General features: G+C 37.3%; 2 protein-coding genes across 7 annotated transcripts in view; one reads left to right on the top strand and one right to left on the bottom strand.

The window, feature by feature from the left end:
• The window catches only part of LOC112966589 (lymphoid-restricted membrane protein-like), a 41965-nt gene extending 41301 nt beyond the window's left edge, over window positions 1-664 (top strand). The window contains exon 42 of the mRNA XM_026066883.1: window positions 1-664. Coding sequence (XP_025922668.1) covers window positions 1-244 — 244 coding nt within the window. The 3' untranslated portion in view covers window positions 245-664.
• CASC1 (cancer susceptibility 1) lies at window positions 604-23975 on the bottom strand. 6 transcript variants are annotated; one of them, XM_026066839.1, is made up of 16 exons: window positions 23944-23963; window positions 22650-22670; window positions 19382-19463; window positions 18184-18275; window positions 17052-17153; window positions 13915-14052; window positions 12822-12968; window positions 11561-11664; window positions 9712-9991; window positions 7815-7920; window positions 5406-5572; window positions 4133-4283; window positions 3191-3405; window positions 2313-2480; window positions 1983-2096; window positions 604-960 (listed from the first exon to the last, which is right to left on the bottom strand). In XM_026066839.1, the coding sequence occupies exons 1-16, from the start codon at window positions 23944-23946 to the stop codon at window positions 685-687; spliced, it is 2166 nt and encodes a 721-aa protein (XP_025922624.1). In that variant the 5' UTR covers window positions 23947-23963; the 3' UTR covers window positions 604-684. The 6 variants fall into 6 exon arrangements, with proteins under 6 accessions (XP_025922624.1, XP_025922625.1, XP_025922626.1 ...); XM_026066842.1 differs by having other exon boundaries at window positions 844-960; window positions 2006-2096; XM_026066840.1 differs by lacking the exon at window positions 22650-22670 and having other exon boundaries at window positions 23944-23975.
• Between the last annotated feature and the right edge of the window lie 29 nt (window positions 23976-24004).

Raw genomic sequence — 24004 nt, forward strand, 5'->3', positions numbered from 1 at the left:
GTGCAACTTAATGTCATCATGGGCATCTCATCTCAAGACTTCCTTTGGCAATGCTAACAAAACTCTCTGGGTTTCTGTTTCCATCCTGGTCCTGCTCGCTGCTCTCACAAGCTTCCTCACTGGGTTGTCTCTTCAAAGACCAGCAGATGCAGCACCTGTAGGAACTGGGGACTCCTGGACTTCACTACAGCAACTGTTGTGGCCATATACAGGACTCCAACACAATGGACCACCACCAGTATAACAAAGGTTCTGACTTTCAGTTTGTAAAGCTGCACTTCTGAGTTCATGCTGACTGTATAAGAAGCTGAGATAGTATATTTAAGGCTTTTTTTTTTTTTTTGAAGCATGACTTGAATTTGAGAAATACTTACTTTTCCCCCCTTTCTGACAAAATAATTATCTTCCAAATGCCTAGAAGAGTCTCAATTCCATTCAAGTTTAGAATAAATCAGTTAGTCCCATTTATTGCTAGCTGTGTTCAAAATGACTAAGTGGTCTAGCTATGACAGAATAAAGAGGCTTTTTGTTTGTTTTAACAAAAAAATAGAATGTTTGCATTTCAGTCATTAAAGCTATTCCAATGATTTGAAGAGGAAAGGATTAAAGACTTGAAATGTAACTTTATTGAAAGCTTTTGATAATAAAGTTTTAAAGGAACACATGCAGTATTTAAGAGTGTGTTTAAGAATATGTTAATACTCTTGTAGCAAGGAGCAGCTGATATACAGTATCAATAAACAGGAAGCTAGCTTTTTGTACTTTATCAATTGCTTCGTTGCTGGCAAAGTCTTTAAGCATATGATAGAGTGTGGAATGAAATTCAGAGTGACCTTCTAGCTCTTCTGAAAAAGCTTCACTAGCTTCAGTGATTTTAAGCCTCTGTGCTCTCTGACCATTAAACATATAAAGAGACCAGTCTTCATCTTTGACAGAATCTGTTTTAAGATGCTCGCTTACCTATTGGGGGGGGGGGAAAAAAAAAGGGCTGTAAGGTACAGCCTGTGACACTGACAGAAAATAAATTCTAAGAGTAGACAATTGCTATGTGAGTCTTCACATGAGTATAACAAATAAGATAAGGTGCTGCTCTTGGACTCCTATAACAATATGCCACAGACACATACTTCATCAACACCAAAATCTTCAGTCTGGTTTGCCTTTGTAAAACACAAAGCTTGGCCACTCTGGCTTGCTTGATGCTCCTGACTGCTGTGGAGGGAGTAGCTGCGTGCAGCAGACATTATTTAGTTCTTGCTCCTGAGATTAAGTATATTTGTATGCTGTATGCATTTAACTCAGAGCATGGGAGAAGTTCTCAAGATTTCAACAATATGGTATGCTCTGCATCTGTATTTTTCTCTTTTTTGAACTTCTTTAGTGATAGTAACTAATTAGTTAAAAAAAAAAAAAAAGGCAATCAGTGATGGGAAAGAGAACTTTTAAAGTTCATCTGTTTCCATCCATGAACAAAAAGCATGTGATTAAGTTGTTTATTCCCTTCCTTGTAGTGGGGAGCAAATGAAAACACCCATATGGCCAAGAAGAAACTTCCAGGTATTAATTAGATCACCAAGCTTCCTAATTGCTATTAAAAGGGCCTCTAAGGCAGGCTACTTAATGAAAAATCAGCATCCAGGTATGTCACCCCAGCATTGGCTACAGCCTCATTTGCTGACCTATCAATTATATGTTAGCAACTTGGCAAGCATCTTTGTAACAGACACTTGTGTCCCATTTGAGCTCAAACTCTTGTTCCTCACAAATGTGTGAGTTCAGAAGCAGTGGAGAAGCAGGCTCTGAGATTTTACTGAACACAGAATGTTACACTAAAGCAGCCAACCCTAAATCTTAAGACTGCTACACTGGGAGTATAGGTCAGGTTTTGAGGACAATGATTATGAAAGGAGTGTAACTGACTAAAGTTACTGTTTCTTTAGTTAATTTAAGTTTCTTAGACTAAATTAACTAAGTCCACAAACCTTAAGCACTACTTGCTCTTCACCTGATTCTAGATTCCATTTGCTCCAACTGAAAGCAAAAGCAGATGCAACCAGTGCCATCTGTTGATATGCCCTAACTTCTGCTAGGGGAGCCTGTAATGCAAAAGTACAAGTTAGAAAATACATATCATTCTGCATTATACAAATCTAAGAGAAAGCTTGCTTTAACCAGAAACCACTTGCTGAGCTGGCAGGACACATGATTCTGCACAACAGATCTTGCTTAATAATAGGGAGTGTTACCTCCATTAAAAAGAAGGTGAGGGGAAAAAAAAAAAAAGCAGCAAAATGAGCCATCATTACACTCACCTTTTTGTTCACACAGACATACTTGTGAGAATATTCTCCTGGGAAAATATTTATACCAGCTTTTTTCAAAACTACTGTTAGGTGAACTGGAGTCATCCATTTTCCTGTCAAATGGGAAAGTACATCCTTCTCTTCTACCACTACTGAAGACAACATACACTGATGACCCTGTTGTACAAAGCAAAGAAAGCAACTTACTGGTGAAGAAAGCTATTTTCCGCTTCAGGCCTCAAATATTTATTGCTTCTTTGCTATTCTGGATATTGCATTCATCATCTACCACCATGGCCTGCAAATGTTCATTCATGTATCCTGTGGAAAGCCACTTCACTGTAGGATTTCAGAAATGGCATGGGTGTGCTGGCCCACACTTACAATCATACTGAGCTTTAAAAGCATGCCTGTTACTGTACTGGTTTATATAGCAATATGAACATGAATAAATTTGCATAACTTGAACCTTTAGATGGAGCAAATAGCATAAGAATTAGGTTGCCTGAAGTGCTTTTATTTCTACTCTTAGTACAGTTGAGAGAGGAAGGAAGCAATTTTTAAGTCATAACTTGTGAAACAGTCTTGAATTCATAAGGACTTAAAAGGAGTGGCACTATTGAAGGACTTTACTGAAATTTTTCAGAACAATCATGCAGAAGCTTTCTTCTAAACAATTCACAGAAAAGAACTAAAATTAAATCACCAGTACTGTTCCTTACACTGCTTGGAAATGAGGAGACCTTCCCTAATTGGAAATAGGGACAAAGTGAAATTCAAATCACTCATGTGGAAGCATCTCAAATTCTTAATAAAGGACATTGCCATAAAGCTATATTTTAAAAAAAGTACAAATTTTATATAAACAAATCAATTAATTATAGTACCTTAACTTGTATCTGAACCTCTGCAAAGGCTGTAGTAAGTATAAGTAATAATTCATCTGTACCAGTAGGGCGCAATTCCCATGCCTGATAAGGCATGTTGAGATAGGCATCCTGGAGAAGTGCTATTGTATAAAAGGCATCCATCTCAAAAGTGACTTTCCCCTCTTCTGTTTTGTACATTATGTTGCTGATGCCATCTGTTCGCCACTGTTGGCCTTCATAAAAGGGAAGCAAAAGAAAAAAGCTATATATTTAAAGCTCCTGCTTGTGCTGGGGAAAAAATAATAAGATACCTTAGGTTAAATAATAGAGTTATGAAAAATAACAGGCAAAAAAATAAAGAGCACTCATTTAAGGAACCCTCCCCTTCTCCCCCCTTTACAATTAAATATTTTAACTACTGTAAATAGTTTAAGTACAAGATTAGGCTAATTTTGACATGAAAGCTTCTCCTTAATCTCAAAAGAACTACAAATATCAATGTAATGGTCATTTTTGACTTGCTATCCAACACTCCACAAGCTTATTTACAATAGTAACATCGAATTACCTATGTTCTACTGTTTCATGAATAAAGCATCAGAGGTACTTTTCTAATAACTAGAAAAATCATACTTGTTTTTTAATATCTTAATACTAACACACATAGGAGTTAATTTTGCTCAACACAGAATTTGTTTTGTGATTATACAATTGTACAGCTGCCTGATTTAACAGTGTGGTATTTTTTCCATTAACATTAAAAAGTTACATTAAAAGCCCCAAACAGTCCATTATTAAAAATAAAAGGCACAAACAAAACAAACAGAATCAAATAACACTGAAGTCCCCAAACTATTTCTGGGCCTTGAATTGACTCATATCTTTACAGCTAGTCTGGAAATAGTCAAACTTGGGTTTAAATTCCATTACTCAAGAAAAAGTCATGGTCTAAGCTGGTACCTGCAGGATCCCATCGGGCTACTACAGGGTTCTCAAAATATATCACATTGTCAGGAAGCCTAAGTGTGATCTCTACTGGTGTATGTGTGGCATCTTCAGGCTCTTCTGATTCTGGGGGATATGGATAAGCTTCCAATCCACCATCAAGTACCTTTGGCAAGACAGGAAGAGGACAGCTAAAACATTTTAATTAGAAGATGCAATAGCCTAGTCAGCTGTGGAGTTTCCTAAAATGCATATTAATATTTAAAGACTGTTAGTATTAATGGTTTGCTAACACCGCATATTTCCAACAATATTTTGTCTTTCCTACATTCGTCCTCTAAAGCTCTCAATGTATCCTGTTTGGATTTAAAAAAAAAAATTAAGGTGAAACATCCTAATACAGAAACTGGTGCAAGATCTGTTGCAATACACACTCCCTTCATGGGATCTACAATGTGGGAGCCTGTAGAAGGGTGACTAAAAATGGGCCTTTGAACCCTTTACATCCTGCGGTGGCCCCTGTAAGCCAGTGCCACACAGTAGGTGTGGTCCTTTCTGAATAGATCCAAAATCTCCAAACATCTAAGAGCATCTGAGAGGAAAATGCAGCTGTTACTCCAGTTTGCCTACAAGGCGTCAAAAGGAACGGAAGAGGTCACATGCAATTGGTACTGCAGTTTTGTGTGCCCAGCTGGGAATGACGATCCCATGCCTCTCTCTCTGACCACAGTCCTGCTTTCTTGGTTTGTAGGCTACCTAGGTGAATTTCACTTATTAATGGTTTTCAGCTGTACAATAAAAACTGTGGTGTAGGTTAATGCTGCTTCAGGCTCCACAAGTGGGAAAACTAAGGCATGCTGGCTATAGACCACAAGTATCTTGCAGAGCCCTGAACTGAATTGAAAATAACTTTGTTACCATCCTTCTTTAAGCGTATCCTTCACATAGGAAAAACAAAGGACTTCTTTTTAGCCTGTACTCTAGCAGTCACCTTTAAGAGCATTTTCCAACACGATTTAAGATAACTGTGCTGGCCGTGCTGATGAGCACTGATCAAGCACAGACCTCTCTGAGTGCATGCTGACTTGTTTGCCTCTGACTGCTCAGATAACTGGCAAGTGTAGCTGAAAAAGCATGATTTGAAAACTCGGTCCGTCAGTTCACTGCTTAGGAAATCAGCACGTGTGTACACTGAGTATGCACTGTAGTGACACACCTCCTGTGTCACATGCTGTTCAGGGTGATCAGGAGGAAGACTGCACAAGGCATAACATGCTTACTCACTTACCTCCAACATACTCCAGCTCTTGATTTCTTTGGCCCGAGGCGGGAGCTGCAGCACATCAATATGGTACACACCACCCACTGGTACAAACTGTCGCAAATCAACAATATTTTCATCAGTTATGTCCTCTTCTTTTTCACTGGGCTCTTCCTGCAGCACTGGAATCTGAACTAAACAACAACATGAGTTAACTCAGTGCTTAAACTAACACACTAAAATTTTGTACCTCTAGTGTTTTTTGCATTTGCACAGCATGCCTGCCCGTGAAGGGCTTCGCATTCTGCAGTATTTCAGCACCACCTACTGGTGTTCCACAAACCTTTTAACAATTAATCAATCAGAAAGGGCAAAAAAAGGATAGTTGGACAACAAAAAAACATTTCTTGTTTTGGTACTGAGGTTTTTAAAAGATTAATTTCTGCTCTGACTTTGTAGTCATTTCAAAATGCATCATACAGGTTCAGCGTTATACTGACAAAATGAGTCCATCACTAATCATGGAAGAATTTCACAAGTACACAAGACCAGATTCTGGCCAGGGCCAGTAAGGCTGTACTGGCATAAAAATAAATGAGGCAAATAAGAAGAGGTAAGACAAACACAAGCCACAAGCTGAAGGTGAAAGACAGATAATATTTAAGAAGAGCAAAAGGGGTTTAAGGTGTGAAACAAAATTTTCAGATAACAAAGATAATTTGTAATATTATTTATATATGTGTGTGTGTATACAACATACATTTTATATATAGAGAGATTTTATATATATATATATATATATATTATACACACACACACACACACTTGTATATGCTTAAGTTTTACTCAATTAATTAACTGAAAAATGTTATTAGAAGGCACCAATGCCATGGACAGAACACCTAAAAATGTTTTCTTAAAAATAAAATAAAATAAAATAAAACATTGTACTAGATGTTACAGAAAGAGAAAGCAAGTTATTTTTACAAGCATCAAGAAAAAGTATTCAATAATGTAATAACAGACATTGTAAATGTTATAAAAAATACATTTTAAGAAGTGAGATGATCTGAACAAATTACAAATATCTATGCAAGTTATCTTCAGGTTCTTTAAAAAATGAGTGTTGTTAATTTTATATTAATGACAGATTTATTTGCATTTATTAGTATTATGCAGAACTTTTACTCTGCTGTACACACACTACAACATAAGCTCCTTTTGCAGTTATTCACAGCAGATTTACAGGAAGTAAAAAACATTTTATTACCAGCCATGGTGGTGGTTTGCACTTGAAGTTGCTTTTTAAGATAACAATTAAAAAATTTTAAATGTCTTCTGAAAAAAACAAAAACAAAACTATATGCCCTCCCAAGGTAAATAATTAATTTTTAAACATTGGTTCAACAAATTTAAATTCAGAGAAGAACCTGCAGTAGTTCCTGCTGTTTTCCCTGCTGTTGTATTCCTAATTTTGTTCTTCTTCTTTCCTCTTCTATGTGGCTACCTGTTTTCACCAAATTTGTGGAAACTTTCAAACTCCATTCTGAAATTTGGTTGAATGGGTTTGCAAATTATTAGCATGCCAGCCACAGCATTATTTCCTAAGCCTTCTCTCCTTATAAAGGTAGGCTTGAAGACATCATACAGGTATAATTATATTTCTGGGCACGTGCATGTTAGATAATACTAGAGTAGGGATTTTCAAAGCCTTACAGAAATAAAATAGCAAATCCCAATGAATGATGCTTAAGTCCTTTATATACACTCTTGAAAACTACCTTGTTTCGATAGCCTTTCAGTAGTAGTCTGAGGATTTGGTTACTGGAACTGGCTCAGCAGATAGTTCTTTTAAAACAAGCACGAGGCTGTACAGTTCAGCCAATCTATGCTGAAGAATTTGCAGTCATTTTATTTAACACAGTACTAAAAGAAAACTCATAGGCTTATTAAACCAAAGGACAGTCCAACACTGAAGAAATTTATCACTTATTCAGGCTAGATAAACAGTTTTAGCTCTTGGGAGGAGGGCCTCTTTTAGCAAAGTACTTCAGTATGCTACTTTAAGCACACATTTAAGCAAAACTCAGTAATACCTACAGTACCTGAGTGCTCATCATTATGCACATTTGATTCATTACCTTCTAGAGAAGTCACTCTCACCAAACAGACTGGCAGATTTATAAAGACTGTCTGTCCCAAATACCCATAAACACTCAGACTGCGGGGACAAAATCCATCTTCCTATCTATACTTTTTCTCTCCCCCCCGTTTAACAATCATTAATAGAAATGTCAAAGAAAATAAAGTGTTATCATGACAGCAATATATTTAGAATCTTTGTTCCATTCATATAACAATGTTTCCCTAAGTAAAATAAGGCATTTAGAATAAGTAATTTTGCAGTGCTGCACATCATAAAAACTAAACAAATACCTTGTGATAGTATGTCAGGGATTTCTGATTTCTTCTCAGTTTCCTCTTCTGTCTTCTCATTTATATTAGCTATGTTATTGGTATTTTCTTTGAATGAGCTAGCACTCTATATAGAAAGCAAAAGACATTTTTTCACTAGACAGAGATGGACACAATTTAAAAAAAAAAGGGTATCACCTCCTTCAAAGCAATGGCCCAAGAAAAAACAGTACAGTTCCATTCCTGCAGCGACATTTGCACAGACCTTGCTATAGGGTCAAGGTTTTAGTATAGGACTATCATCAGGATTGAATCTGCAGAGAAGTCATTTTTAGCTAGCTAAGTCTTCAGCTTCAGAACTGCGTAAGTACATGGAGATAAACATAAAATAATTACTTCATTTCCACAACAAATTCCATCTCAAAGCATCACACAAGCATTTATTATCTTTTTAGCAGTGTGCGAGCACAAAAGGTAGGCTTATGCTGACCTTGCAGCTAGAAGAGTGACACAAAAAAAACGTAAGCCCAGACTGAATTTAAAGCTATAATGAAAATGTGCCAGAAACTACACTTCCAGTCTTAGCTTATGTCTTGCTCATGATATTTATTCCCTTTCTCATACTGTTTTCTATTTTCAAAACATTACCGTAGATTTCTGGCCAAATTTCCAACCCAGATATGAACTCATCCCTGTCATAACAGACTCCCTGCAAGCACAGCAGTAGAAGAATGGCATTTCTGTGTGTGATCCATGCATGCGAAATCTAGGGACAGGCGCCTCCTGTGTTCTGTGTATGTCAGCCAGCAAGTAGGAAGAATGCGCAGCTCCTGGAACAGGACAGAAGTTGGAGGAAAAAAAGTGTTTGTGCACACATGTGGGGGAACTCAAGACAGAATCAGACAGAACAAGTGACTGCAATAGCTGAGAGAAGTGGAGTCCTGAGAGGGAGCAGGAAAACCACAAAGACAGACTGAGAAAAATAGAGTAAGACCTGGAAAAGAAAAGGAGAAAGAGCAAAAAGTGGAGCTTGAAGTAAGTCTGGAAAACGTAGGTGAAAAGTGCTAAAAGACAAATTTTATCACTCAAAAAAGGAAACAGGAACTAAGTAAAATAGGACTTCAGGTACTGATTCACTACAAAGGTGTTGGGGGGCTGAAAAGGAGGAGGACAAAGATTATTGCTGCAAACAAGTTAAAAAGGTATAACACCTGATGGTTTACAGTTATTCATGCAGAAATTTTAGATAGAGAACCCGAGTCATTTATCTGCAGGTCACAGATGATAAGAAAAGTAAAAGACCCAAACCCAATCAAAACAATCCAGACAAACAACCCTCCCAATACCCAAAGCCGACACATTCCATTAAAGCAGGCAGAATAAGAGAATCACACAGCCAGAAACAGTATTTTGAAAGCCCTCTAGTGGCAAAAGCTTCAACATGTAGGAACTGAGCAACTAAATAACAGCAAAATGAAGATGTACTGAACACTCTAAATCCTATTTTGAGCTCTACAAATTTTTCTAATATCAGACTCCTGCAGTGATTTTATGGGACTGTCAATTTCTTAGAAGCAGAACCTATTTACTCTGACATATATTTATAAAAATCTCCTACAACAGCACCCAAAGTTCCTCATGGCTTGAATCTACTCTAACAAAATGGTGACTAATCCTCATGCTGACTACAACGTCTTACCAAAACTTCCCTTTCTACCCTTTGTATGACTATCTTTGATCATTCCCCTTGCCCCTCTCTGTGAAGATATATGGCACAATATTATAAAAAAAAGGACTTGTCTAAAAGGGTTGAAGAACAGCTCTCTTAGGCACAGGACATGTTAAGAAGCTATAACTCTGCAACTGAGACTCGAGTAACAGCATTGCAGAAGATGCTTTTGTGAGATTTTTTTCCTACCTTTATCCCATCAGAATGCATCTCTTCTTCAGTGGGTGCACTGGGCTCTTCTTTGGCCTTCTGTTCCTCTTCTTCTCGTTCTTCTACATTCTCTTTCGAATCCACCGTTACCTCTTTGCTATCTAAGATTTTCAATTTTGGCACACACTGACACTGTAGCCAAAGCGGAGAGACATGATCGTAATGAGTGTGAAATATGCAAACAGCAACACTGTTCACAGCCAGTGACTTTGGAAGATCAAATCCATGCTGTACATCACAAAACACATGATTTTTGAACCTGTAAATAACAGTTTAATAAATAACTTCACCAGTAATATTGGCATGACTTATTTTCACGTGTGTACCATGTTCTTCATGAGTCTGCAAATTGCTGTTTTATACTAAGCATCACCTAAATTCTCTTTTGCCGTACTGCACAGTCTCAGAAATAGAGCTGAAGAAAAAAAGTTAGTGGTCACCATACACTTCCTTCCTGTCTTGTACTGATAGCAGTCATTAAGCCCCTCCAGAAAACTCTAACTGCATTACAGGGATAAAGAGCTACAAAAATGTAATGGTCCCAATCAGGAAGAAAGTGAGGCAAAAATCAGATGGCAGCTGTTCTACATAGTGTACTTAGGGTAAAACAGACAAATTCAATGGGCAAATTCCTACATAGGTGAAGACAATAGTTATCTGCATTACATCAGTCTCAGCATCTTCCACACAAAACCTAAAGAGATACACAGACATAAAGGTGATTCTGATATCAACAGTATTACACATCCACCAATCCTTGTGACAATATAGGAAACAAGCTAAGAGGAGAGATCAATCTTGTATCAAATCAAGTATCTAATTTGTGAACTTGGGTTCTTTCATCTGTCAGAGTAAATATTTAATCCTGTTTCTTTATTTGCTCATTGCAATTCCCACCTAACCAAAAGCAAAACTATTCAGATAATACTTATTTTCTGACTATTCTGGTGTGATTAAGATCAGATGGTCACAGTTCTAAAAATCTTCTAGTAACGCATTTTTTTTTAAATTCTGAATTATAAATTATAGCTGCTTCCCTAAACTGACCGAACAGCTGTAACACTTCACCAAAATGGCACATGTTGCATGTCAGTCTGACAGTCCTCAGGACCCAGCCTTCTAGCTACCATAGTAAAACTTTCTGGAAAGGAAGTTTTTCCTTACCAAAAAAATAAGGGGTCCTTAGTAAAGTCCTTTTACTGCTTATTCCTCATATTTGCAGAGTGGGAATAGGAAGTCTGCTCAAAATTTTACTGAAAAATGCATCAGTTAAATGGCAATTCATTCAATAATTCTAGATTCAGAATCAAATCTTGACAATATTTGCATCCCAGATTGTAGAAACTTTTTCTTAACAGAGGAATAAGCACAAAGCACCATTCAGCACTTCGCAAAAAACTCTAATAGCTTAGAAATTATTTTAATGCATCTGCAAGAAACATTGCTTTCAAAGGAATTTCAATTCTCTGCACAAGTCTTATTCTTTTGCTCTTTAACCAGACTTTAAAAGTTGTTCTGTCAATAACAGCGTTCTACTGTAGCTTTTTAAAGAGCTATATCTATATATAGCTATATAGAGAGATATACAGTAGCTATATATCTCTCCCTACACATACATGTATAAAACACTCCATCTCCTTTAAAATAAAACTCTGATGGAACCAGTACCTTCCTTAGCAACAGGGCGCTATGAAATCCATCGGTTTGAGTCTGTAGAATAAATGCTACTCAATATTAAAAAGTTTACCAGAAACTGATGTTTGGTGTTACTTGACCCGGGTAGACAAAGCCAGACTTCATTTCAAATAAGAGTTTTGATATGCTGTACCTTATATTCTTCTTCAGATTTGCCCAAATACAGAGTGTAACATTTTTATCCTTTATGACCACTTGCATATTTCCACTGTCAGGAACTTCAGACATACTATCTGTCTACAAAAAAAGAAAGAACCTGCAGATTAAATCAAATTTCCTTCATATTTACATTACTTTGATTTACTTAATTTTACTCCAGAATAAATCAAAAACACATATAGGAATAAAAATACACCAAACCAAGGTCAGATATGTTGTATTTATGTGCTAAAACATGACAGTTACAAATTCAAATCTATTTGTTTTAACTTAATGTTCTTTTTCTTCCTTGGATAGCATCAATTCTGTCAGTCAAAATACTGCCAAATATGGGATCTTTCACTGTCTTCTTCATGGTACTGCCTCTCTCCCTTAATCATTTGCCTTCAAGAATTCTTCTCAGCAGAAGCAAAATCAAAGGCTTACTGAGCAAGGAAGTACTCCTATGCCACAGTCACTGCAGAGATTACATTTTGTCAGTATAAAACTTGCTAGATGACAGTTACATTAGGAGTTTAATCCTAGACTCACTAAAGACAATGGAGGGTTTAACATTTCTTAATTTACAGAAGGTTTTGACTGTGATCAAACACACAACTGGTTCACTAATCCTCTAATACCTTCTTTTTTTGTTTCCTTCAGCAATATTCTTTTGCTAAGCATACGTACATGTATGATTGAGCATGAAAAACGATGTTTAAAACAGGAAGCAAGATCACTACCTATACCTGCAATCCAGAAAACCCAGTCCCAAGTATGTTTTCATTTTCTTGTTTAAATATTCTTTAATGTTTTGCCAAGACCTTAATTAAAAAAAAAATTAATCATATGAACCTGTATTTAAAATTTGTACAAGGTAGCCTTAGAACTTGCTTTGCACACTTGCAATTTTCTGTACAATCAACTATCTTCTAAATTAACTCACAGAGACAAAATAGAGAAGAAATTTCACAGGGTTACCCTTATTTCTAACCTCTTCAAATCTCGCAAAAATTGACAGTAGTTGGATATTAAATGCCTTATGATGGGGATTTTAACTGGGATTCAAGCTAAGATTTTCGGAAGTATTAAAGAAATATGAGTCTGGTATCTKTTGTATACATGATTTGGAAACTCAAATACTAATCCCCGTGACAATATAAAAACAAACAAAAACTACCACCACAACAAAACACTTGTAGCTGACTTATATACATTGTTTACATTACAACTTCAAAGTTGTAAATCTTACTTACTTTAAGTAGGCGTTCTGTTGCTCCATTGTACTTCTGACGGAGAAGATTCTGCAACTCCAAAATCGTTTCCTGGTACTGAACTGTTTCTTTTTCCGTTATCTCATTTGGTGGTGTGTCCAATAAAAGAAACTGCAACTTCTCAATTAACTAGAAGACATATATGATAAAATGTACTTCTGTTTTGATACTATCCATAATATACTGTGTGTTCTGTAATAAAAGCAATGCATTTGCTTCTTTTGTACCTAAACATATATTGCTTACAGAAATATCTTTCTACATCTCTAGAAATTGTACTAAGCCAGCATTATCAAAGCTAGACAGTCGACCATTCAAAATACTGGAAATTCCAGGATCAAGTTTGCCTTCCTTCATTCCTCTAGTCCAATTCCTTCATTCATTAACCTAGGGGCTGTGGAATTTTCGCTTAGAACATAAACCGCTGATTGGACCAATTGGTCATATGAAGAAAGCTTTGGTCAAAAATTAGTTTTAATGAAAAGCTATTCTTACAACCTTATTTCTGAAACATGTTTTCCACATCAATAATCTCAAATATGAAATATTACAAAAGAAAATCTAACAGTGAGACATGCAGCAATTACATTTTAATTCTCAGAACAATCCTGAATGTGAAGTTTGGAACTCTGTGATAACATCGTTGTTCTCCATCAAATGATAATATCTAGCATCTAAATGCTTGTATAGGGCTAAAGAATTTCTAGCTGGCCAAAATTTTTGACATTCATCTATTAACAAAAGTCTTTCATTGCCATTGTATTTACTGGCGTACTGCCTATTAAAACTCAAGTTCAACCCCCTTGATGGGATTTTTGTTATTATTCACTCCTTATCTACAAATTGCACCTATTATTGTTAATAGACGCTGCACAAAGTGGAACAATTTGCTTCACATTATCCATACAAATTGTTTTTTATTGCTCAAGAGTTGTCAGAACCTTGGGAAAATATTAACTAGTCTGTTTTACTCAGTGACAATTACCAGAACTATTATCACCCATGAGAGTGTAAACAGGATATTAATGGTAAGTTCTGGTGACCTTAAACTGAGGAATGCCATTTTAACACTTACATTTAGCACTTCTTTTCCCTTCTCCATCACAAACTGAATATCCTCATTTTGATCTTCAYGCCATAAGCTCATGAAAGTATTTATTTCCTGTAGCACAGCTGGGTCAGGACTTCCATCACAACCAATGTAATGCTCCCACTACAGAAAAAGTTCAAAGGAAAGGTAGATATGGGCATGTGGTACAAATAACTGTCATTAATAAAAGGAAGGATTCTGAAAGAGACATATACAGCAACACAAACATTCACCTGCATTTAAACAGTACTGTTACATCACCTGGCTTAGCAGTGATAATTACGCCAGACAAAACCGGCTTACTTTCATGCTAATGTGTTAAGATACTTCTGCCCTCCCAGCGTTTGCTGTTCATTCTTACTCAATCTGTCAGTGGTCTCTGTTCTCCTAGGTAGAACTTGCATGTCTGCCAGAAAACCTAATTCCGTATTTGACACAAGTGAGGGGGTGAAAGAATAAACGACAGAGAACAGAAATGAGGAACTGATGCAGGGGAAAGAGGCAGATGGTTCCCAAACTGCCAGCAAATTTAGATATGCCAACAAAATTGATGATACTGCCAGCAAAACTTAAAATTCTTCCATTGGCAATACAGTTGCTGAAAAGATTTCTACCCCAACATGCCTGTTCCTCCTTCCTCTGCCTCTGCAGGAGATTTCCTCATCCTTAGCAGCACCAATTCAGCTGTTGTAGAAACCTCTAGTGAGAATGTGAAAAGGACAGGAGTGATCATTGCTTTTTCTATTTTATTTTCAAATCAATTACTGGACATACTTAAAGTAAATAAATAAATAAATAAAGTCGACAACCACAGGTTAAACCCACCTGACTTTATGCATAAGCCTCACTTTGGCTCACTGGATCAACTTACAAACTATAATATAATTTTTTCATTCATAATACGATAATAACAAAACCTTGCCTCTCTGTATACTGTGAAAATTAATAAAACAATGTTACTGAAGATTGTGTCACAGTGTAGGTAAAATGGATTTTTTAAAGCATAAGCTCTTGTGTAATCGTATTCCCAGGCACTTCTATAACAATTTCCGCTGACTTCAAAAGGAGCAATAACAGCCAACTAAGTGTTCAGTGGACTGAAAACTCCTGTACAAAAGACTGATCAACCTTCAGTAATAAAAACATCCAGTCACAATTTCTTTCTTTTTACATCTTTGCACTTAAGACAGAGATTCAGTTTCTTCATTAGGAAAGCACATCCTTAAAAATGACAGCATTTGTTCTTTGAGAAAAAGGGTAAATTTCATGAAAATATGTAAATGTATCTGTTAGTCAGAATTAAAATTAATTAGAAATTAATTCTGAAACTTAGCATGTGGTATTGTACCTTTTCTTCACCCTAAATATTCATAACAGACTAATACAAACGCTGGTATTTCCCATAAGTTTACCAGCATTATAAGTGAAGATTTATTTTTAAAATAATGGTTACATTTTGTCATTACTTTTCAAACCCAAAATTTCTTATCTTTCCCATTCTGAGAAATACTTTTCAGAAACACCCATAAACAACAACTGTACTCTTTCAAAGCAACTGCCAGAGTCTATTGTTGACAAAGGTAATAAAGTCAGAGCTTGTCATCGACTAAAAAAGGTATTAAAAATAATCCAAATGCGTCGTGACTTGTGACTGTGAAGTTATTGCAGTGCACCCTTGTGGCTACGAAGGCTAACAGCACTGGGCTACAAAAGCAAGAGTACAACGGGGCACATAAAAGGAAACTACCATTCCATCTACACTGCCCTCATGAGACCACACCTGGAGCACTGCGTCCAGTTTTGGGCCCCCCAATACAAGAGAGGGGTAAGCGGGAGAGTCCAGAGGAAGGAGGTTAGGAGACTGGAGCACATGTCGTATGAGGAAAGGCTGAGCGAGCTTGCTTTGTCAGCCTGGGGAAGAGAAGGCTAAGGGAGGAGCAGATTGCAACCTACCCATACCTAGAGAGGGGTTACAGAGATGGCAGGGCCAAAGTTTTCTCAGAGGTGCATAGAGATAATGTGGCAGGACAAAGAGGCAATGGTCACAAGCTGTAACAGGGAAATTCCAATTGGATATTAAAAAAAAAAATTACAATAAGACTGGTAAAGCAGTCAAATAGGTTGCCCAGAGATACTGTGGTATCTGCATCCTTAGACATTTTTAAAACCCAACTGAGCACCTTTATCTAACTTTAGAGTTCACCCTAATTCGAGCAGGAGTTTGAACTAGATGCATTTCAGAAGTCTATTCCAAAATGATTTATCCTATGATACTAAATTTGTTCTGCAGTAGCTTTGCAAGGGATTAAGTGATATACGAGACAAAAAGGAAAAAACTGTGTCTACAAGTATATTTAACCTTATCTGGAACCAAGCTAACCAAATATTGTTATCAGACAGTCACTGAATGATGTTTTTGCAAGACAGAACTACAAGAGCAAAACGTGCTACTAGTGTTTTTCCATACCTTATTATTTAACTTTATAGGTGTACAGTATTATTGGGGGATAATTCAAGCTCCATGTATGTCACAATTAATTACTGACATTAACTCTTAGCTGAATTTTCATATATTTCCAGCATTAATATATGACTCAGGTTTCTGCTGTATCCTTCAAAAAGTTTGGCCAACCTCTCTTCAAATGATATCCAGGAACCACTGGAACAAATGTCAGTTGTCTCAAATTCTACAAAAATATTTTTAAGCCACATTAGAGTTTTGGGGCTTTTTTCCTGGAACATTTAAAACTAGAATGAACTAAAAAGAATAAATAAGAAAGGAAAAATATCAGAACACCTGAAACTACAATTATACTTCACTGCTGGGGTAAGCTGTAGGGTCCTAATACTTTGATCACCCAGCCTAGGTATCTATTTTCTTTGTATTAGGCTCCTTTCTGGCTGATGTGGCTGAGCTTCTTTTCCATGTAAGCCACAGTATAGAGCATAGCAGAGAATGTGCATGTCCAAGTCCTACCTTGAGACAGGACTTCAAATACAGTCATCACACAAACCAAAATTCAAGAAATGAAGCATTCCTGGATCCAGTAATAGAGACATAGCCTAAAGTCTCTTCATTGTCTAACCTTATGAAACTGGGCAGATCTGGAAAGCAAGTTTACCTTTGCATACGCTCTATAATCTGTTTTCCACTGTTCTGCAGACACAAACTTCTCTTCTAGTGAACAAAGTTCTGCAAGTTCAGACTCCCTTCGCTCTTGATCCTATTAAAAATGTATACATCAAAGAGAGGAATTAAAAATTTGGCTTATTTCCTGCAATTATCTTATATCAAAGAAAAGTATTTGGGATATTTGAATGAGTTATCATTTAAATAACCCAAATACTAACAACTTGCCTTTTTATGAAACATCTAATTCAGAAGGTTGCAAGAGTTAGCAATATATTATAGTCATCACATTAGTTGGTGAGCCATATGATAACCAATGTGTCATATGATTGTTATCCTCTCACTTGAACAGTTTCCATTTAATCTCCAAGGAACTATCTCTAATGAGAGCTGATCAAAAATCTAAGCATATGTTGGAAGAAAGTGTGCAAGACATTTTTCCCTTCTAATGTCTACGATTTTAAATTTCTCTTTTCTTTCTAGGGGAAGAATACTATGTGAAGGAAAAGAGGCACATGCAAGAGTGATTTTTTTCTAAGATAATGCCTACAGAAAAGCAAAATTTTTGCAATATATCTCTTTTTTTTTTGGGGGGGGGGGGACACAAAAAATATCAAGATATTACGTATCAGGTTTTGTCCTGAATTCCAGTCTTCTCAGATTCATAAACATACATATTTGAATATACACATATAAACATGCATACACAAAAATCAGTGCATCTGCCCTAACACACCTTAGGTATCAAAAACGGGCAAGACTATCTCATCTCTGTGAGTCTTTCTAAAACAAAGCAATATTCAGCCAAATATTGGCTTAGAAAAAATTTCATTGCCATTTCTCTTTACATGGATTGTGCTTTATTTAATTATTAATCCAACTCACTACCTTCTCATTTTGTGGGCTACAAGAGTAGCTTTTAGTGGCTTGGCTAGATTTTTCATGATTAATTTTAACTAAGTGATGCTGGAAAGTTTCCTATACTTTCTTCTCAGCCCTGAGGATATGAGGAAATTCCTTTTCATTCTCACACTAAATTACTAATGTTTTACAGACCTCATCACAAGTTTAGAAACAGAAGGATTAGAATTTTTCAATAATTATTAAGTTGGGTATGAACTAACTTTTGACTCAAGCCTTTCCCTCTGCTCTCGTTCGAGTCTCTCTTTTTCAAGTCTGGCTGCTTCCTCTTGCGGAGCCTGTAGTCGGGCTTCCTCTGAAGATTGGGAAACATATCAATAGCATAACCATATTTTGCTTAATAAAAACAGACAAATTATTTTGTTATTAGCTGTAACAGTAAAATAACTACAGTAATGCACACCACAAACATATATCTTTCATTGCCCAGAAAGCTTCCAATGGAGTCCAATTAATTTGAATCACAGTACTAAAACCCACAAATCCATGGCCCTACCCCTATTGGCCTGTGGCAATACAAGCAGAGAAGTGGAGCAGCAAGCTCTCTTCTTCCACTCTGAAAAGCAGCAGGAGTGTCCTTTTCCTTATCTACAACTTGAACGGAGCCAGGTTCTTAATCCAATGTCTCTGGTATAACTGAGTGGTTCAGTTACTCTTCTTTCCTACATCCTTTGGTGGGTACCTCAATCCTAGAGTTATTTCTTCAGTGAAAGGCCTGAAGTTTTACACATCTCAAAGACTGTCAGTCCTCTTTCAAGATCAGTTACTCCTGCTCAAATGTTCAGCTTTTCTTTTCTGCCATAGTTTGAAGGACACAGGAACATAAAATAAAAGGATCTGAAAGAAGGGTTGAGGAATCAGCCACTCACTAGAGACAGAAATAAGTCCAAGGAAACAAAACTTTATCCTAGCTTGTAGTCATGTTATCTGCCACCTCTTCAGACAATGAAGTAGCATGCTGACAATAAAAATATTCTATTGGCCTTCTCTGGAAAGATTCCTTGTCAGAGATTTCTCTTGTCTACCGATAACTAGGCTTGAGAGGAGAGAAAAAGTCCAAAACATTGTATTTGCACCTGTTGGGAATATTTCAAAAGGTAATGGCACAAGAGAGAGAAATTCTAATTCTTCCAACCATCCTCATCCCACATTCCTAGTCATGGTAGAAGAAATAACTAGAGAAAAGAAAACATGTTTAATAGGAAAGTGAGATGTGTGAGGCTGTTATAAGTAACAGAATTTGGTCCACTGAAGAGAAGAGGGATGAATCATTTGTATTCCTTAAGTGAAACAGAATGTAGATATAAGCACATATATAGTTTGGGAGGTTGCATTCTGTCTATTCAGTTAAAATTAGCAATTCTGTGCAATTACATTCCCTGTAAATGAAGTACAAAGTACCTTCCTCTTTCAGCCTCCTTTCTTCTTCTTCTTTCTGTAATCTCAGTCGTTCAGTTTTGCTAAGTTTCTTTTTGCCACTGGCCTTAATGTTGACAGTAAGGTAAAAGAAAACAAATATCAACATTACTTTAATGCATTTTGGGAGGTATTTACACTCTGTAACTCTGAACTTCTAATCTCATTCCCAAATTAAGAGTTTAGGCTCCCTATACAGTTCACAAAGCCTCCAGAAAGGCAATACACATCATGGGCTCAATTTTGTTCTCATTTTCATGATTCAACACATGTTCTTAGAATTAACATATTATTCTATGGTAGATATTCCTCCAAATGCCCACAATTTGAAAAGTATTAAATCTCTTACTTTAACATAGAAATTTAGAAAGGGACTGGCTTCAATCCAGTGAATAAGGGGTAGATCTATTAGGAAAGTTGATGGCCCAACTTCAAACATTTCAGAAAATACTAGGAAATGCATTTTGAGACATATGCAAATCCAATATTCAGAAACATCTGAATTCACAAGACAACTGACAAACAGGATTTCACGACAGTAAAGAAAACTAACTGCAATTCCTGACAGCTAACTGTTCAAGCCAGCACTAACCTCTTTTCAAAGCATATGACTTACCCTAGATTAACTGTATTTTAATTTTGGGTTTCTCAGAAATTATCTTCCTAATCAATTCTTTTGCATGAAAGGAAGCAGTCTGGGTATACATTTATATAACAAAAGACAAGGTAAGTAACTTGCATAATTTATTATCATATAGCAAACTAACCAAAACAGAACACTTATTTTTGTCCTGTAATTCATAGCTTTCATAGCTTGCTCACTGAAAATGCACATAAAAATTTGGTAGCTGCAACTGTGTATATGGGGCCAAATTATCTTCAATAGACTTGAACAGCTTGGGATTTGGAGATGTTCGCTGATGGCCCACCACTTTTTTCCTCTCCAGCAAAAAGGCAGATTCCCAGGTGGATTGGGAGTGGGGGGTAGCGGAGGGGTGGTGTTTTTTTGTTTTGGCACAGTCCTGGAAGATTTAATCAAATGTGTAGGATCAGCAATGTCACCACATAATACCACTTAACATAAATGCACATAGAAGGGAAATGCTGATTTCCTATTAATGTGTTAACAAAAACAGCCTAAGACCGTAATCCTCATTAAGTGTGTATTTACTAAGAACCAGATTATCTTTATTCAGTTTTACTCAATGTTTACACAGTTAACACTCCCATTGTATTGCATGTACAATATGCTTGCAGTCAATGTGGCTTGATTCCATCTGGGGTTGATGGAATAACACCAGAAGGGATTTCTGTTCCTGATGGTAGACAATGCACAGAGACGGTCTGTATGCAACAGCATAATAAAAAAAATAGAAGAGACTCCTATCCGGAAAAGAGAGGAGAAGGACGGGCCAGGAAGTAGATCAAAACAAGTTCATAGAGCTTGTAAAAACAAGGAGGCTGATTTTATACTGAATTGCAAAATGAATTCACAGTAACCAGTACTGTTTATGAGAGGTAGAGATAAAGCTATTTTTGCATACATAAGAAAATAAGCAATGACCTTCTGCATAGTCTCTAGCATATGGAGAAAACAAAGAGTGACAGCAGTCTAAACTATGGTTTAAAGCAAAGCTATAGATGACAAAAGACTAGATATCAAGGAAAATGAGTGACTTGCATTTGGTAGCACATCCATGTACTATCAGAACAATGATGTTCTGCCACTGACATGCGTGGCTGAAATGAAATTAAACGCAATCATACGCATTCAAAACTTATTCAAAGTATGCATTCATCATATGCATCATGAATGCATCATATGCATTCATACTTATTCAAAATAAAGAAAATTCAGAATGTAAATAGGCTCAGAGGAAACGTGGAGGCAATGTAAAATGAGGAGACACGTCACCTACTTGGGCATCTAACCTGGATCTTGTGTTTCAGAGAGCTGAAGTTAGGAGCCTAATTCCCCACACGACCACTGGAGAGAGACAAGAGCTTACAAGGTTTGAGTCAGGTAAGATAAAATGCCTAAAACAGTATGTGTACCCTCCAAAGTGTCATGAAGTGAATAACTGGATAGTATCACTATGTAAATAAGAACTAAGGATCAAAGGTATCTATTAGGAATCCTATCCTCGTCGTTGTCAGAGAAATGGGTACAAAATGCTACCAAATCAGCACAGTAACATAATACCCTTCTTGAAAAGGTATGAATAAGGCAATAAAGAGGTCCAATACGGCCAAAAGGGAGAGGTAGAACAGAAGAGAACTTAAGTCCAAACAGTTGCAAATGAACAAGATGGTATTACAAAGTCTTCTCTCCCATCCTACCTGAGTATTACTAATAATTTGGTAAAAAGTGTTATAAGTACTCCAATTTACAGGGAACTTAAAACACTTAATTATGCCATTAAAGATTTCAGGGAAGGATCACTTCCTTTTAGCCGGAAAAAAACGAAATATCTTTGGTTACTTTTCTTTCAGTGGAAATAAAAGATCAGTTTGTTTCAGTTACTTATAATCACTTTTTAGTCAACTTCTTTTCAACTTCTTATGACTTCACACAGTACTGACAAATCTGAGATGCACAATTCTGCCAGGAATACACTTAAATAATTTTGGGGGGAGTAGGGGGACAGGTTTTAAACCATTACCATTGGAATTAAGAACAACTCATCCACGGACAGTATAACCAATGAAGTCTGTGGACTTACATCCTTTTTCTCCCCTACCCCATCATATTCTGTGGTCAGTCTGCTATTCAAAGCCAGGACGCTGGCTCTCTGCCCAGACCTCTACTGCCAAATAAAACACACAGTGGCTGAGCTCTGCCACCTTTTCATTGGTAATCCTGCACAAATACAACTCAGCCTCCTCGCAAAACACTCATAAACTTAGTGCCTTGGTGACATTTGTCCCTCTTTCAAATTTGATTTGACTAAGCAGCTCTGAAGAAATACAGATTTGTTTTTTTAATACATAGCCTTTTTTCTTTATAAAAAACACATTTGTATGCAATAAGGTGTCACAACATCTTTATAATAACAGTACATCTTAAAAATATTGTTCTATAGATGTTAAGTCCAAAAGGGACTGCTACCCTCTGTAATTCTAGCACAAAATTCTGTGTAATTTTATCCATATAATTCCCAAAATAACAGAACTGTCTTGTCACCCTACCTAAATGAACATTACAAGGTCCAAATTGTTATAGCTGAACTAGAACATATATCTACCTACCTACCTTTTTTTTCTTTTTTGGATCCTAAAAGTTCAGGAAAAAAAAGGAAAGAGAGCATCAAAGAGCAGGATATAGATTATAAATAAATAAATAATGAAAAAAAAACAACAGGTCTGTAAATCTAGATTAATTACTGAAAAATGATAATGGCAATAATTTCAATATTAAAAAATGTATTTTCCGTGTTTTCTGAATGGTTGATATGGTGTGCTATTCTTAAAAACAGTAAATTATATCATGCAGTGACTTTAATAACAAAGAAACACCACTGATTCTTTTGTTATTCACAGGAAACTCTGCACATGAGGTACAAAAAGGAATTAGGGAACTCCTCAAAATGATTACAAGAAATAAGAGCAGGTTCTAGAAAGCCAAATATCCAACACTTGCTCCCTTATTTGGTTTAACAAACAATTACTTTTTCTGTGCAATATCTAAATATTGCCATGTGAATTTATACCTTTTCAGTGTGATTATCTACACTAGAATACTCTATGTGTGAGGGAAAGGAAAACAGGGAGAAAGAGAAGATGAGCTTTCCTAGGGAATGTTGCAGTAGCATGACTCTGACAAGAGGCAACGTTTTAGTAAAATCTAAGCTGAATTTCATGCTTAACAGTCACAGTGATAAACTGTATCATAAGCAATTAGATCAGGGGATTGTAAAAAAAGCAATCTGCCTTTTAGAGCTAGTTGATTTTTTAAAACCGTAAATCTTTCTTTTTCCCCGTATATTGACATTTCAGCAGCATACTTTAGTCTGAATGTTACCCATTTAACCACGTAATCAGAGTATCAATGGGACTATTACCTCCGCTCTCGCCGCTCCTATTAAGAGCTCAAACCCCTGCGGCTATACAGGCACCAGTCAACTAAGCAGGGCCAAGGCGCGACCGGGGGCTCTTGGCAGACCCCGTGTAAGCGAGGGCACGGTTTGAGGAGGCACCCTGCCGCCGGGGAGGGCAGGAGCCGTTTCCAGGAGGCCGCGCTCAGCAGGCCCACCCGTTTGGGGGACTGCGGCACCCGGGGGAGAGCGGCGCCAGCCCCACTGCAGCGGCCGAGGCTCGCGCGCGGGCGGCCGTTAACGGTCACGCGCGCGTCGACGCCCCCCGCCCCCTCCAACAACCGCTGGAAACCAGCGCAACGCAGCGGTGGCCGCCCATCTCCGCGCCCCCGCGCGGCCCGCCGCGGTTTCCCCCGCTGCCGGCCGGCCGGCCCTAACGCGGAGGGCAAGGGCGGCCTCCCCGGGGGGGACGGCGGGGCCCGGCGCCAGCCTCCAGCCCCGTCCCGCTCTCACCATGGCGCTGCTGCGCTGCCCGGGCGACCAGCCCCGACCCTCACACCACGTGCTCGCGGCA

Source organism: Apteryx rowi, unplaced genomic scaffold (assembly GCF_003343035.1).
Source record: "Apteryx rowi isolate R43461 unplaced genomic scaffold, aptRow1 scaffold_25, whole genome shotgun sequence".
NCBI classification, from domain to species: Eukaryota; Metazoa; Chordata; class Aves; order Apterygiformes; family Apterygidae; genus Apteryx; species Apteryx rowi.